Source organism: Oreochromis niloticus, linkage group LG18, assembly GCF_001858045.2.
Source record: "Oreochromis niloticus isolate F11D_XX linkage group LG18, O_niloticus_UMD_NMBU, whole genome shotgun sequence".
Lineage (NCBI taxonomy): Eukaryota > Metazoa > Chordata > Actinopteri > Cichliformes > Cichlidae > Oreochromis > Oreochromis niloticus.
This window is the reverse complement of record NC_031982.2, coordinates 12,185,651-12,201,010: the sequence shown is the minus strand read 5'-3', so window position 1 is coordinate 12,201,010 and position 15,360 is coordinate 12,185,651. Positions and strand designations below refer to the sequence as shown.

At 41.0% G+C, this 15,360-nt stretch overlaps 1 protein-coding gene across 1 annotated transcript; it reads right to left on the bottom strand.

The window, feature by feature from the left end:
* Window positions 1-49: 49 nt before the first annotated feature.
* On the bottom strand, window positions 50-14,108 carry LOC100712512 (mitogen-activated protein kinase kinase kinase 7). The gene is made up of 11 exons (XM_005476118.4): window positions 13,553-14,108; window positions 12,232-12,319; window positions 10,091-10,192; window positions 9,628-9,693; window positions 9,458-9,486; window positions 9,223-9,360; window positions 6,945-7,031; window positions 4,614-4,688; window positions 4,390-4,496; window positions 1,665-1,845; window positions 50-1,569 (listed from the first exon to the last, which is right to left on the bottom strand). Exons 1-11 carry the CDS (start codon window positions 13,709-13,711, stop codon window positions 595-597), a joined length of 2,007 nt encoding a protein of 668 aa, XP_005476175.1. The 5' UTR covers window positions 13,712-14,108; the 3' UTR covers window positions 50-594.
* Window positions 14,109-15,360: the final 1,252 nt, after the last annotated feature.

The following is a 15,360-nucleotide window of genomic DNA, read 5'->3' as shown; positions in this document are numbered from 1 at the left end:
CTGATGTCCCTTTTGAACTTATTAGTAGCGCAAAATGACTGGAATGTAATAAGATTTCTTTTCTTTTTATTGAAAAATGATAAAATGTACAGAGAAAAATGCCAATACTTCACACACTAGATCACAGTTAGAACTGAAAGTCAAAGCATGTTTGGGACAAATCATATCTATGAACTACAAGATACTCTATAAGCAGGAGAAGAAGAAAAAAAGAAAACAAAGACAGTGCTGCCTCATTAGAGCGGCGTTCAAGTGTCTTATTTTGTTACACTTGTACCTCTTACAGTATGTTATGCATCAGTTTTAATAGCACATTAAATTACACAGGTGAAGCCAATCTGACAACATGACAGTACAACCTCAAACTGCCTTTTCCTTCCTTCCCACTTCACAGTACACATGGGTGTAGTATTTGTCCATTTAATTAAAAAACAAATTAACAAAAAATGTGTGTATACCAGCTCTTTTTTAACAGGAGATCGCACATACTGTAGCTCAGATGCTGCATGTGCTTACAAGTCAAAATCTTTCTAGTTTGGCCTCGGTGTGTATTTCTGTGTGTGTTTTCTGTGCGTGTTTCTGCTAAGGTGTCATCTAATCACTGTCGGACCAGTCGAGCTCCATCATGTCCATGGCTGCGGTAGCCATGTTGATCTTGGTTCCGTGCCGCACGCTGCAGCTCTTAACAGAGTTCTGATTAGACGATGCCCGCATGCTCACCTGCACCCCAGAGTGACCGACGACACCCACTTCACCCCTGATCTTTTGGCTGATGGCCTCGCTGACGTCTCCTCTCACTCCCTGGACTACAACTCCCATGTCACTCCTGCGACCCCTGACCCCCAGCTCACTTCTGACGCCGTGCCCAATGACTTTCATCACTCCCAGGTCGCCCATGTTCATGTCCATGTCACCCAGTCTCTCCATCTCCCCCATCTCATCCATATCTAAAGACAGCATGTCCCCAAAGCCCCCCATGCTCCCATGGAGACCTTTGAACATGGTTGGGAGCCTCCCTCCTTCGAGACCACCCTCCATCCCTCTCTCTTCTAGCGTGTCGCCGAGTTTTTCTATCTCCCACCCTCCCTCTCTATCCCTCTCTCCTTCCGCCTCCCCAAATCCCCCCGAGTACCCTCGGACAATAGTAGTCACCCTGCTTCTTTGCATTCCTCCCCTCTCCCTGTCCCCTTCCTCCCATGTCCTCTCCTCCCTCTCCACTACACCACCGGGGAAGCTCCTGAGTGTCACCTGCACCCTTCCTCCCTCCAGACTCCCACTGTCATCTCTGTCTCTCTGTCCCCAGCTTTTCTCCTCTAGGGTACCCTCCTCTTCCTCTTCCTCCTCCCCTAACCTCCCCTGCAACCCTCGGAACATGGCGTGCAGCCTCGTGCTGTCGAGCGAGCCCATCCCTCTCTCCAGCACCGCACTGCTCCCCCTCTCTGTGTCTCCGTTGCTGAGTGTGCGAAGGAGAGAGCTGACACCAGCACTGCTGACCCCAGCGCTATTGGAGTCCTGAGAGTGTGAGCGGAAGAACGAGCCCGAGGAGCTGATGGACATCGGTGTGAAGAACTGATAGAGACAAGGGCAAGATTATGAAAAAGGTATCAGTTAATTTTTGTTTATGGCAGTTTGAGATAAATGATATACAGGCAAGTTTTGCGTACCGGTGAGATGTTTGAGCGCTCCATGAGTAGGGAGGTGGGGCTAGGAGTCATGTTGGACCTCTCCATTAGCCTCTCTTCCCACAGTCTGAGCCTCCTCTCTCTCTCCTCTAGCTCCTTCTCCTTGGAGTAAAGTTCCCTCTCTAGCTTCCGGAGGCGCTCTAATGTTGACTCAATTTCACACCTAAAGTATTTGTACATATGAAAACATTAGTGGTCAGTGATTAACTCCAGATTTTAAAGGAGAAATGACTATATTCAGAATGAGAATATAATAATTAATATGTAGTCTGCTAAAAACAGCTACTAGTGCATCTAAATAAACTATATATAATGAAAAAGTTCATTTTATTTTTAATTTATGTCATATATCATATATTCAACACACATAAAGTGAATTATTTCAAATCTTTTTGTTTTAATATTGATGTTCATGACTTATAGCTCATGAAAATCAGAAATCCAGTACCGCAGATTATTTGAATGCTTTCATTTTAAGTAAATTGCTATACCAACTATCGATCTAGTTCAGTACACACAACTACAATCATGGAGATGACTGCTGACTTGGCAGTTGTTCGTATGACGGTCACTGACACTTTCCACAAAGAGGATAAGAAGGCCTTTGCTGAAAAGGCTGGCCTTTCAGAGTATTGTATCAAAGCTTATTAATGGGATGCTGACTGGAAGGGAACATTGTAGTAGGAAAAGGTGCAAATGCAGCACAAATGATCGCACCCTTTAAAAAATTATCAAAAAGTTAAGAAAGATTCAGAGTGAGTGGACTGATCCTGGTTTCTGTGCATCCAAAGCCACCACGCACAGAGGTCTGCAGGAAAGCAGAGACAACACCAAAAGAGTCTTAACTGAGCTAAGGACAAAAAGAACTCGGTGAAAGTCCTCTTTTCAGATGAAATTCAATTTTGCATTTTAGTTGGACATCATGTTCCTAGAGTCTGTCAGAAGAGCAGAGAGGAGCCAAGAATCCGAGGTGTTCGAAGTAGTCTGATTTGGGGCGCCATGTCATCTGCTGGTGTCGGTGACGTTGTTTGGTTTCCTGTCACCATGTTATATTACATCCAAAGTCAACATGAGACAGTCAGAAAGAGATTTTAGAGCAGTTCATTCGTCCACCTGCTGGCAAACTTTATGGAGACAGAGGTTGGTTTGCAGAAGGACCTCTAGCAGCACCCAGCCATAGTGCCAAAACTACGACTGAATGGTTTGCTGAGCGTGTTATTACGGTGTTATTATTACTGTTATTGTTTGTGACCGGCCAACTTGTCTGGCCTGAACCTCATCAAGCACCTGGAATATTGAAAAAAGGAAGGCAAGAAACACCAGACCCAAAAATACAAACAGCAACCTGGGCCTCAATAACACCACAGCAGAGCCAACACTTGATTGAATCTGTGCTAAGCCACACTGATGCAAAATACTGAGGGCATAAATAAGCATATTATTCAAAAGCTGGTAATTTCTGTATCGTAAACATTATAATTAATATTTTAATAATTTCAGATACCAGATTTGTGATTTTCATAAGCTACAAGACATTTTTCACTTTATGTATATTGAATATACAAAATTTGAAAGTTTACCTTTGAATTAAATTCAACATTTTTTGAATTTTGCAATGACCTCTGAGGCATACTCACTGGAAACTACAATTCATTTTCATTTCTTTCATGAATTTTATTTTACATTCACTTGATACTTTCATTTTTTATAACATTAAAATATTTTTATGTTCTCGAGGAAGTAGTTTGCAGTTGTGAGTAGTTAACTTTATACAGCAGAAGACAACATTGTTTTATAGTCGTCTTTTGATGCAGTACTCTCCACTGCCACAAGAGGTCACTATTGGATTGGCTGTCGATGAGCCTGCATTCACAAACACAATCATCTCTCACGGCAACTAAATATAGACATGTGCAGAGTCATACCTCCTCCTGTATTCCTTCCATACTTCCCCTTTCATTCATCCCACCCCTTCACCTCCTTCACTCGCTCTCTCCTCCCTGCTTGTCCAAGTTTTTCCACCCATACCTAAAACTTCACTCAGAATTGATTGCCTTCCTGTACTCATGTTAAATATGCACAGAATTTTGCACCTTCTCTCCTCCTGCTGTTCCATTGGCCACCCCTCTCTCCCTTTCCCCTGCTCCCCCAACCTCCCCTCATCTGTCCACTCTTGTTTTCCTCTATCCTTGCTGTTTGTGTCTCGCTCAGTGTTTTAGATTTCACACTCACACAATACATTTCTGTTCCTCCCTGAACCTCTGCTCCTCCTCCTCCTCTTCAACTCTTCAGTTTGATTTCTCCTCAACCACCCCACACCACCTCCAACCCCACCCGTTGTCTCTTTCTCCCCATGTTGGAGTGAGGGCAGAGTGGAGGAGTAGAGGAATCTCTTCCATGGCTACTTTCCAGTGAGCTTAATATAGACTGAAGTAGAGTACAGGGTCACACATTCAGCTTCTCCCTTGAGCTTCAGAGTCCACAGAGTTGTGTATGTATACATGTATGTGAGCGAGCGTACATGCTGGTACGTGTGTGGATTTGGGATCTACCGTGTGCACACGCATTCAAGAGAGTCTATTTGTCAGCCTCATAAGAGAACAACACTTTATAGCATACACTTAAAAACGTCAGGAGATCCCTCTGACACAGTGCAGTTACACTCTTCTTTTGGATGTCTACAAGACTGTGTTTTTTGTGTGTGTACCTCCACTGGTCCTTGTTGTGTAGGAAGGAGTTACACTGGTCCGGTAGCCTGCTATCGTTAGCCATGGTCTCCAGGGTTGCCAGCACCTGCTTAAACTGTGGACGCTCCTGTAAATACATTTGTACACACAGGATATGATCGTGTATCTTTGAAAGCATTCAGTGCGCTATATGAAACTTTTTTTCCGCACATTAATCACTGTGCCCTGAGTCAGTTTAGCTTACCTTTGGGTCTGCTTGCCAACATTTTCTCATCAGCTCTGCAAAACTTGCTGGACAGCTGGTGGGAATGGTCAGCCTCTGGATAGCCAGACACAATAACACAGGCACATATAAAAAATAATTACTATACAAATGAAACCACCCCCTTTTTTTTTCTTAACTCACCAGAGTGTTTTCATTTAGTCAACCATCCATTCAAGTTTGAGCTGATTAGAATCTGGTGATCAGGTCAAAGTGACTGCAAAACACACACTTTTGGCCCAAACTCAAGATTTTTTACACTAATTATCATGAAACTTTACAGTTGTATAATAGAGGAAAATAATGAAGTGATCACATTTTTTATCATAATGTTGTGCAAAAACACTTTTTGGATATAAACTACACCTTGAATTTTTAAAAACTAGACAAACACAATTTAATGTGTTTCCCAAGCAGCCAACCCGTTTGACTACTTCAACAACTTCAGAATGAGAGTCTGCAGCCTTATATTTGGCTCTGTGAGCATGTACAAAAGGATGGAGCTTTGCAATTTGATGCCTTCCCCGTAATGACAATGCATGGTAATAGCAGCATGTGAGGATGCTTCTATTTGCTAAGTAGAAATGCACAGCATTTAACCAAAAGCTGATCTGATCTGTGTGATCTGAGGTGATATCAGCATTGACATTACATTTCATTCTAAATCAAGTCAGAAAAATAGCTTTCAAACACCAGAGACTTTGCGGATCTTACCTCGGTTCCTGATTCTTTTTACTCCAACACTCTGCCAAAACTTTACTGTATTATTCCTCTTTAAAGACCTCCACCTGCTCCTTTGACATAATAAAGTAAACTCTGGGGACCATTAGCCCCCAGCCTTTACTAACTCCATGGTAACCAGCATTGTTCACCCTTCCTTCAAATGTGCAATAGTCCTGCCTCTTCTGAAAACCAGAAAACGGCATTTTAGAAAAATCCCACTAGGTAACAGACTAAAGTGTAACCTCAATCTCTTATATACTTTTACTGCTCCAGTTTTCTGCACAGTTTCCTGTCGAGTAGCATTATTCAGAAAACGCAGAAAATATTTCTTTTAACATTTATGTGGATGACACAGATTTGGAGTAACTTTAACAAACTTCACCAGCTCTGGTGGCTATAGAATTTAATTTAGAATCCTGTCATTTGGTTACTATGTGTTAAATGGTGTCGCTCGTTTCTCCATATTATACGCTGAGAGATTAGAAATCGTTTAAGTAAAGAATATATCAAGATCCAGAACTAAGTGCTTGGGGGAAGAGACTGTGCCAAACCTTTCACCCTTATACTGAAATTTTCAACAGAACTGAAATGAGTAATGAGTGAACAGAGATGTCTTAACTTTAGCAGAAAACTGTGTGCATTATATTGAAATAGCCGAAAAGCTGACCAAGGAAAAACATGTTCATGTCCTTTGAAATTAGGACTAATCTCAGAAGAAACTAGTTTATAGGTTCACAATATTAGGTTTATAATTCCAAGTTTCAGCAAATTACAATCCATCACAGTGTTTATGAGCTAAATGTAGGGGGAGGGGGGGTCCATGTATATCTTTCTTTTGTACTGTGTAAACTGCAGTTACAAAACCAATCCCTTTGAACATCATAGGCCCAGACATCTCCATAGTACAATGCGGTAAATGGAAACAGTTTCCCTGGGGATTAATCCTAAAATATCACCAACTCAGAGTGGAGAGAGGGTGAACTGAAGGGTCAGGAAGAGAGGTGTAGCAATGGAAAGGGAAAATCAGACGGAGACTGGGAAAGAGGAAGAGAGAGAGTTATTTAGGGAGAGTATTTGGAGACGAGCCAGCAGCTACGAAGGAATCATGTTCTCTGTGTTGTTTTGTTGAGTGTGTGTGTGTGTGTGTGTGTGTGTGTGTATGTGTGCATGTGTGTGGGGGTGTGTGTTTCTCTTACAGGGGATTCGGTCACTTTAGTAACTGAAACACAGATGCAGCGTAACCATCATCCCCTACCACTCATAAACCCAAAGAATCGACCCTCCTATCACTGCAAACTTCTCTTCTTTTCCCCCCTCTCTCTCTCTTTTACTCTGTCTGCCTCTCTCGCTCGTAAAGGCTTTAACCAGGGGGAGTCTGGCCAAGCTCCACTGCTGTGTATCCAGGCCTTACAAGAGCAGAGAACTGACATCAGGCCTAAAAATACTCTGCCTTAGCCTCACCAGCTCACAGTGGAAACCATGAGAGCATCACATTGTGCCTCCAGTTGCTTCAAACTCTGGTGGGTCTAAATGCTTTCAGTATGTTCAAAAAAAGTGCGCATGTATGTACGAAGTCTATGTGCAGGTTACCTCTTGCTTTTCCACCACCAGCCATGCGACCTGCAGCCCTTCGAAACCTTTGAATGGAACCTCCCGAGTCAGCATCTCCCATAGCACCTGGCCACAGAACAGACTGTGTTGGTTCGCTTAATGCAAAGAAACAGCATACAGTCACTAGCGACAACAACATGGCCTCAGTACTGTTGATACGTGAGGTGAGAAACTATTGGAAAGAGTATAAAAACTGTTAGTGTTCAGGCCACTGTGCTCTACTTAAGTTTTACAGTTTTTTCTGCATTATTTTAATCTGACCTTTGCATTTGCCAGAAATTTTTATGTTATCACCAGATTATTTGCAACTTTATCATGTTACCGTTCACCCAAACGTCTTAGCTACTACTCAATTTAACCGTGACTCATTGTTTAAGAGGACATCCCAATCTTTTATCCATACTACTAGCTAACAGCTGCAAATGTTATAACTTTATAACCATGCTTTAAGTTAGTACTGTGCAAAAGTCTCGAGCCACCCATAAAGTCAGGCTTTCATGTAATTTTGGAGCAATAGTTCTTCAGGCTGTCTAAAGTTCTTTCAGAGTTTTTCTTTGCCAACTTTTCCCTTTTCATTAATTTTCAGTCCATTCCTTGTACCTGATCGTTCTCAGATACATTTTTTTGGTTGGTTGGTTAAGCCTCTTAATGCTGACCTATGAATCACTCGTAAAAAAGGTATCAAACTCAAGGGATGAACCAGTACACATAACAACAGGGCAAAGAACCAATTTTAAATAGTATCTTCAGTGTCTTTGTTACTAGCACCCTGTCACAAAAAAAACACATAACTAAAGAAATTAGATTAAATTGAGTCTATCAAAAATAGCAAAGAAAATACAATTTGACAGACATGAAATATTTGACTCCCAAAGAGCTATTAGCCAGAAACTTGCCATATCTCGGTATAGTATACATCTATCCTTTAAAAAAAACAAACATGTTGCAATACTGGACAAGTACTACTGTATACTATCTACAGCAGATGAATAGTATCTAAAAGTCATGTCCTTAAAAAAAAGTTAAATCCAGCAAAGCCCTGAAACAGGATTTGAAAGGTATATCTGGCCCCTTCAGTTGATCCATCTGCTGTTCCTCCTCAGAAATGGACTCTGTGGAAGAGTGGCTGTCAAAAAGACATTGTAAAGGAAAGGAAGCAGTGAAAAAAGGCCAAGGTATGCCAAATTACACAAGAACTGGGATAAAAAAAACATGGGAATTGGGTCTTATGGAGTGATTAATCCACATTTGATATTTTGGGTTCCAATTGTATGTAGAGATTCGGTCAGCATAGAGGTACAACAGTGAGTATAAACATGTTTAACACACAGTGAAGTCTCTGTCATGGTTTGGGCATTTTAGCCAGTGGGACCTTGTAAAAACTGATGGAATTATAACTGCAGAAAAGCACAGTCAGATTTTCACCCACCACACAACACCATCTGGAAAGTGTCTGCTTAGCAACGGTCTCATTTTTCAGTATGACAATGATCCCAAATATACTGCCAATGCAATAAAAGCATACCTGGTGGATAGAAAAACACACAGTGAAACACTATCAGTCATGGATTGTCCTCCCAAGAGCCCGGACCTCAACATTATTCAAGCTTTGTGGGATCATGTTGACAGGCAACAGAACAAAAGGCAGAAACAACCAAAGAAGAACTTTGAATGTCCTTGAAGAAGCCTGGAGAACTATTCCTGAAGACTACTTAAAGAAATGACAAAAGAGCTGCCTAACAGAGTTCAGGCTGTGTTGAAGAATAAATGTGGCCATACCAAACATTGACTTTTTTATAACTCGGTTTCTGCCTGTACACACTGTATCAATAAATCACTGCACCCATTTCTCATTTTCCAAGCAAAAACAAAGAAAGAAAGAAATGAACTGGTTTGAGGCTTTTGCATAGTACTGCATTTCAGTTATTTATTCTCTTATTTATACTTATTTAACCACTTATCTAGTTTAATCATTTATGAGTCCCTCTCGGTGGTTTATTACTATCACTTAACTATTAACTTTACTGCTTAAACCTGCTCTGGTCTGCACATTTCTTTAATTAAATTGCAATTTCTGTTTCTTAGGATTAGTAGCGCTCATCCGTCAGTATGCCCCATGACTACCGCAAAAGTACCCCCTGGGGTACTTCTACTCCTACTTGTAATTCACTAAATTACAGCACTAGCACTGACTGCTACTTCTTAGACTTATTCCTGATCTTAAAATACTGATATTCCTACAGTACTGCCAACTCACCACACCATAGGAGTAGGTGTCACAGGTCTCAGAGACAGGCAGGCTCTGAATGACCTCTGGAGCCATCCAGGGAAAAGTGCCCACTACTGTCATATGGGTGGTATGGGAAAGAAACTTAGACGCTCCAAAGTCACAAATCTGAAATATCAACAGAAAGACGCTATTAAAAAGATGCACAAAATTCCACAAGATATGTGTCATTTTTTTTGTTTATAAATACACTATAGGTACAAACCTTAAGCACTTTATCTGCTGTCATTACCACTGAAAAACAGACCACATTATACAGTCCGGTTAATGGTGCACAACACTGAAAATACCTGACATTCAGGACTCGTGATTGGGCACATGTACCAAAAGCAAGTTAGAAAAACTAATCAGAATGGGGTTTAAATTATGTGTTACCATTTCGGGACTTGAGGTCTCTGTGAATCACTTTGACTGGAGCTTCTGCATGCAGGTAATGCATCCCTACGAGGAAACCAATCATTATTAATGTTGTATCTTCTTTAAAAAGAAACAAAACAAAAAAACTACAGCACTTTGATTTAGTTTTTGTGGAATTATCTAACAATACTCAATGTTTGGGTTTCAATTTCATTTGTTTTTGATCAGTTTCAGTTAATGCAGAAATCTATTAAATGAACTGACCTTAAAACGTATGTGTGAGACAAGATCTTCAGCAAAAAATCAGCTAAAATAATGGCAAAATACTAAAATGGTTTATAAAATTATATAAAAATAAATGTTTAAAATTTTTATCTCTAAAATTACATCATTGGGTGTGTTAGAGACTGTAGATCTTCTCTCGTATATAACCTGTTATATCCATATCCAGTTTTGAATCATCTTTATTTTTCCTTATTACCCTTGGCTATCTGTATGGCCCATGTCATGATCTGGTTCATGTCCATCTCTTCACTCTGCTCACTGGCGAGGTACTCATACAGAGACCCTGCGCTAGCATATTCTGCAAGTACAGCACAGACAGACACAAACAATTTTCATTATGACAAACGACAAGAAAAATCATGCGTACCAATGCATCATGTAAAATGAGTCAACAAGTATACTGATTAAAAGGGAAAAAATTTATAAAAAAGGACAGTTTTTATATTAGTATGTCACTCTGAGTTTGACCTTTGACCTGAGAAACAATTATATGACACACACACACGTATACTTTTTTTTTTCATAAAGCAATAAAAAATCCTATTTTATTATTGGATGAATTAGTTTCTCTTTTTGTCACCCTAATTAGCCAAACATTCAGTTTAATAGTTACATTGCGAGTACCACGTTGGATCTCCTTTTGCCTTCAGAGCTGCCTTAATTCTTCAGCATAAAACATATAAAAATTCCTTAGAGATTCTGGGCCATATTGACATGATGGCTTCATGCAGCTGCTAGAGAGCCACAGAGTTATTCTGTGTTAAATCTATGCCGTAGGTACTTTGTAACTACAAATCCCTCTGAAACCCAACAACGTAACCTATGCCATAAACTGATGTGCGCCTCCGTAGAAATGTAGCTACACATCACATCGAGACAGCCCGCAACCTTCCGCCTCTTAAGTCAGACGTCATTAACTATTTCCAGATCCAAACACTTCTTCACTTCCCAAACTCAAACAAACACTGTGGTATCACTGAGAGTTAAAAATGACCCAGAATCATTGTAGACTGGACAAAGATTCACCACAGAAATCTAAATCCAGTTCATCCTAAAACCGTGTGCCTCATTCACAGTGTGTCGTGGGGTTTAACTCAGAAATGGCTGCCTAGACCTTCCTCACTCAAATGTCAAATATATAAATGTATTTAAAAATGAATTAATACCTAAATACCTGCCACACACTGTGCTTGGCTTATTTATTTACTGATTTCTTTATTTGTTAAATAATCAATTATTTCCTTTTTTTTGTTAAAGTATCTTGAAAAGAGCCAGCCATTCAAATGACAGATCTTCTTCACAGCAGCCATTTTTGACACAAAATCGTAGGGAAGCACAGGAGTTATTAGTAAGAAAAATTATAGCTCTGCACCAGTAAAACAGAGCCTCCATTAATCTCATCAGCAACAACCACTATTTTAAATAATAAAGTCTAGAGTAGTGTATATTACAGCATCTTCAAAACCATTCATTGCTATTTAAACAAGTGAAATAAACTTGGTACTTGAAGTTGTATGTTACAATTTGTGAGAACTACAGCCCACTGTTAAGCAGGGCACAAATCATACACAGTGAGAAGCTGCCTCAAATCATCGGAAACGCCTTCAACCTTCACATCCTGCCCTGACTGTTAAATCCAAAATATGTGAGAATTTTTCCATTTTGCTACTTAATGTCAGATCAAAGACAGAAAGTAGAGCACACGCCTTTGTAACTTTGTGAAAATAGAAATAAATGCCTGAATGTTACCATCTGCACACAGAGATCAAAATGTGCTGATACCTACTTTACTTTTGATATATTAGTAAGCATTAGGCATCAAGAAACATTGCTGGTGGTGTTTCAGTGCTTTATCTATACCATATAAACCCAACCGGGATTACAACCACATCCAAACATGCTGGTCTCAGTTACAAATGTCCTGCCAGGAATCAACGCAATAACCAGTGTTCAAAGTATGTTCTGATATTTCAACATACACACATAAACACTTGCCGGCCATCAGAGCATGTGTTAACGCGTGTGTAACTTTCTCCGCCTCGGATCAAATACACACCAATTAAACCAATATACACACACACACGCATACACGTGCAGTTTTAGATGGCAGCACAGTGTGCCCTGACTGTATTCTGTAGCTTTTACGACTTACCTCAGACCTTGACCTGATAATGACTTCATACTTATATTACACCTGAACCCCAAGGATAGTCACACACATTTCATTTTGTGCATCTCGTCTAAATTTAAGCATTAAACTACACTGACAAAAACATCTGAAAGTGTATATGAATTTCAAAAACACACTCATACACATACACACAATCCGAGTCTGACCTGTGACAATGCCATAGTTGGGAGATTCCAGCACGGCTCCATAAAACTGAATGATGTTCTTATGACTCAGTACACTGAGAATCTCAGCCTGGATGAGGGGTCAAGAAAAAGAGAAGCAGAGAAGTATGATCACCTTCATTAATTAAGTTTTACAGTACTGACAAAGGAGCACAGCTTTTAATAATCATTAATCACAGAGTGTTAGGCTAACCCTAAATGTTAAAACCAGTTTTAAAGTTAATCCTGATTGCTTCTCCGGGATTCCTGAGCTTAGGTCGGAACTTATTCCATTCCACAAGCTATCCAAACAAAAACCCTCCACCCTGCAGCAGTAAACAGGCCATAAATCTGAAATAACATCTAGATCATCACCTTTGCATGTGTGGAATATGTAACTTTTGCCAAGCAACATAACAAACTAACAGTGAAATGGATTTACACATAAACTCCAATCGAGCATTGAGCGAAATATTTTCTCTCTAAATATTTTTTTTTTCCAAAGAGAAATTCATCATTCTGTGTTTATTCTCATCTATTGCTGCAACGCTATCAGTTTGTGCAAAGTCTTGCAGGAAAACGATGCATGAAGGCTCCACATGAAGCTGCAGTTCTCACATTATCCATCAACTTGTATTTACACATGAACTATGCAGACAGTTTTATGCATGCCTGCCCACCCTCTGTGTATTTTTGTGTGTCAGAGAAGTCGCTCAACCGACAAAATTTCTTCCCTGTGTAATCTTATGAAGTTGGCCCACTTGTGACACCACCTTTTATTTCTCTATAATGTATGTGTGCACTTGCTTTTATATTATATAAAATCTGACACTGTGAATTAATGCACCCACAGGCCCCAACTTCAGTTTCCTGACGCAGACCCATTAGCCTCTACCAGCCCGGGATCATTAACATGGCAGGAAATCATGCAGCCCGCCTCATACTTGTGGAGACTCACACCCAGGCCTGAACTGAAGTGAATTAAGCTTCGAGGTACTACTCACCTCACCCTAACATACAATGGGAGGAACAGGGGAGTCCAGGCATAAATAAAACTGCTATATCTACAAAGAGTGGGAGGAGGAGGAGGAGGAGGGGGCATGAGAAGCGGTATGTTTAAGATAAACACATGTACAATGGCAGACAACAAGAGAGGGGGAGGTGGGGGAATGGGGGGGCTTTGGCTCCAAATCTGGGTATTGAGTGGAAAGTAACCGTTTTTGAAGTTTTGAGTAGTAACGTCCCACGAAGGAGAGGAAATACCTAATGACTACTGTAAATTATGTGTGTGATTGGTCTACGTGTGTGCGTGTCTCCACTTTACCTCTTTGTCGATCTTCAGAAGCTTCTTCACAGCCACTTCCTTGTCCTGGGATATCCAGAGAGCTCTGTAGACGCTCCCAAAGCTGCCTCCACCACAGTTCTCGTAGAAGAGCAAGTCCTCATGCTTTATCTGCACAAACGACGAGCCAGGGGACGACATGGCATACTGACTGACTCCCGCGCACTCAAACACACACACACATACACGCGCGCAGCAATAAAGTGTGACTGCCCAACTACCTAACCGCTATCCCGAAGGTATACAAGTCACGGATGAGCTGAGAGCAAGTGAAGGAGAACAACACAAAAGAGAAGTGAAGTAGTTTCCTCCACAGGGCCAGAGTGGATGTTGTCAGTCAGCAGAGCAGATTGTCAGGGAGAAGAAACCAGAAAGTGCTGGAAAGAGAGAGCGAGAGAGAGAGAAGTTTGCTCCCTGTGAGTGAGGAAAAGTCAACTGTCACTACCAGACAAGGTATTACATTGCCTGATAGTGGTGATCCAGTGTAACTACAACACAGAGCACACACACCAAACACACACAAGCTTGAAGATGAGGGAGAAGTGAGTGTTGACTGTGTGCAAGTTACAGTTTGCAGTCAGTGTGTGCAGTCTGTCTGCAGCAGACACACAGTTCAAATATGGTCATTGGCATCCCGGGCATTCCTTCTTCCTGGATAACTGTGGCTATATAAAGCTCTGCATGCACACACACATACAGCTCTGGCTTATAGCGCGTCTGACATAGTGTAAATCATTTAGCAACAAGGTTGTTGCTGCCACTTATGCGCCTAAATCTATCCGCTCACACTCTCTGCAGCTAAAAACACACACTCACCAGAGAAGCCAGGCAAGGCCGGCGTGTTACTCAACCAGACAGGAATGACCCACTGACATCAACAAGCAGGATAGCTGTGCTGACATCACCGTGCAGGGACAGGTGAGATCAGCCATGGGAAGTTAGGGACACTTGTCACTTGTTGACTGTAATCGAGTACAAATGTGGACTTCGTGGTGATTCACTGAATAAATAAAACACGACAAACCCTGCCAGCAGCTCTTAGAAGCCGTAGTGAATCATGACAACACGTAGTACAAATGCACTGTATAAAATAAACAACATCTTGAGAGACCGGCTGCTTGAAGAGATAAAAATTTACAGCTAAAGATTAGTTTAAAAATACAGATGGCGAATGGAAATTGTGATGCAAACGTTATTCGCCGCCATGCAATTTCAGTGTAGAAACTTAAAGACAAAGTATTTCATTGCAGTTCAGTTTTTGGATGAAAGGTTGGTGAATATAAAAAGTCTGGGATCCATAAGAATCCCCGTCACTGCTCATTCAATACTGTGCTCAGCGCTGCTTGTTTTCTGTTTCTAATATTCAGAAATGATCCATTCAAGCGGAAATATTTAAAGCTATAACCCACTGTACACAGGCCTCAACAGAATTTACAGCAATGACATGCAAAAAGACAAAGTCCTGCAACATCCCGGTGGCAAAGTACCCTCCTGTCTGGCAAACTCCACAACTCAGTTTGCAGTTGTAGTGTAGAGAACAAGTCAGTGGCACAAATCAAAATGCACTGGCCTGGCAATAACATTGTCCTCTATCATACAAGTGTTGCAACCGTTTTGACCTCTTCACTTATTCCTCTCCTCTATCATTCCTAGGAAGCGGATGAAATCTCTACTCTTTACACTACAGTTTATCTCATTTGTAGTATTCCTGGGATCAGCTCTTTTCAAGTCCAGATGACACTGAGCAGTTCCCACTCTAGTGCCTCCCTGTTCCTGTATTTCACAGAGGT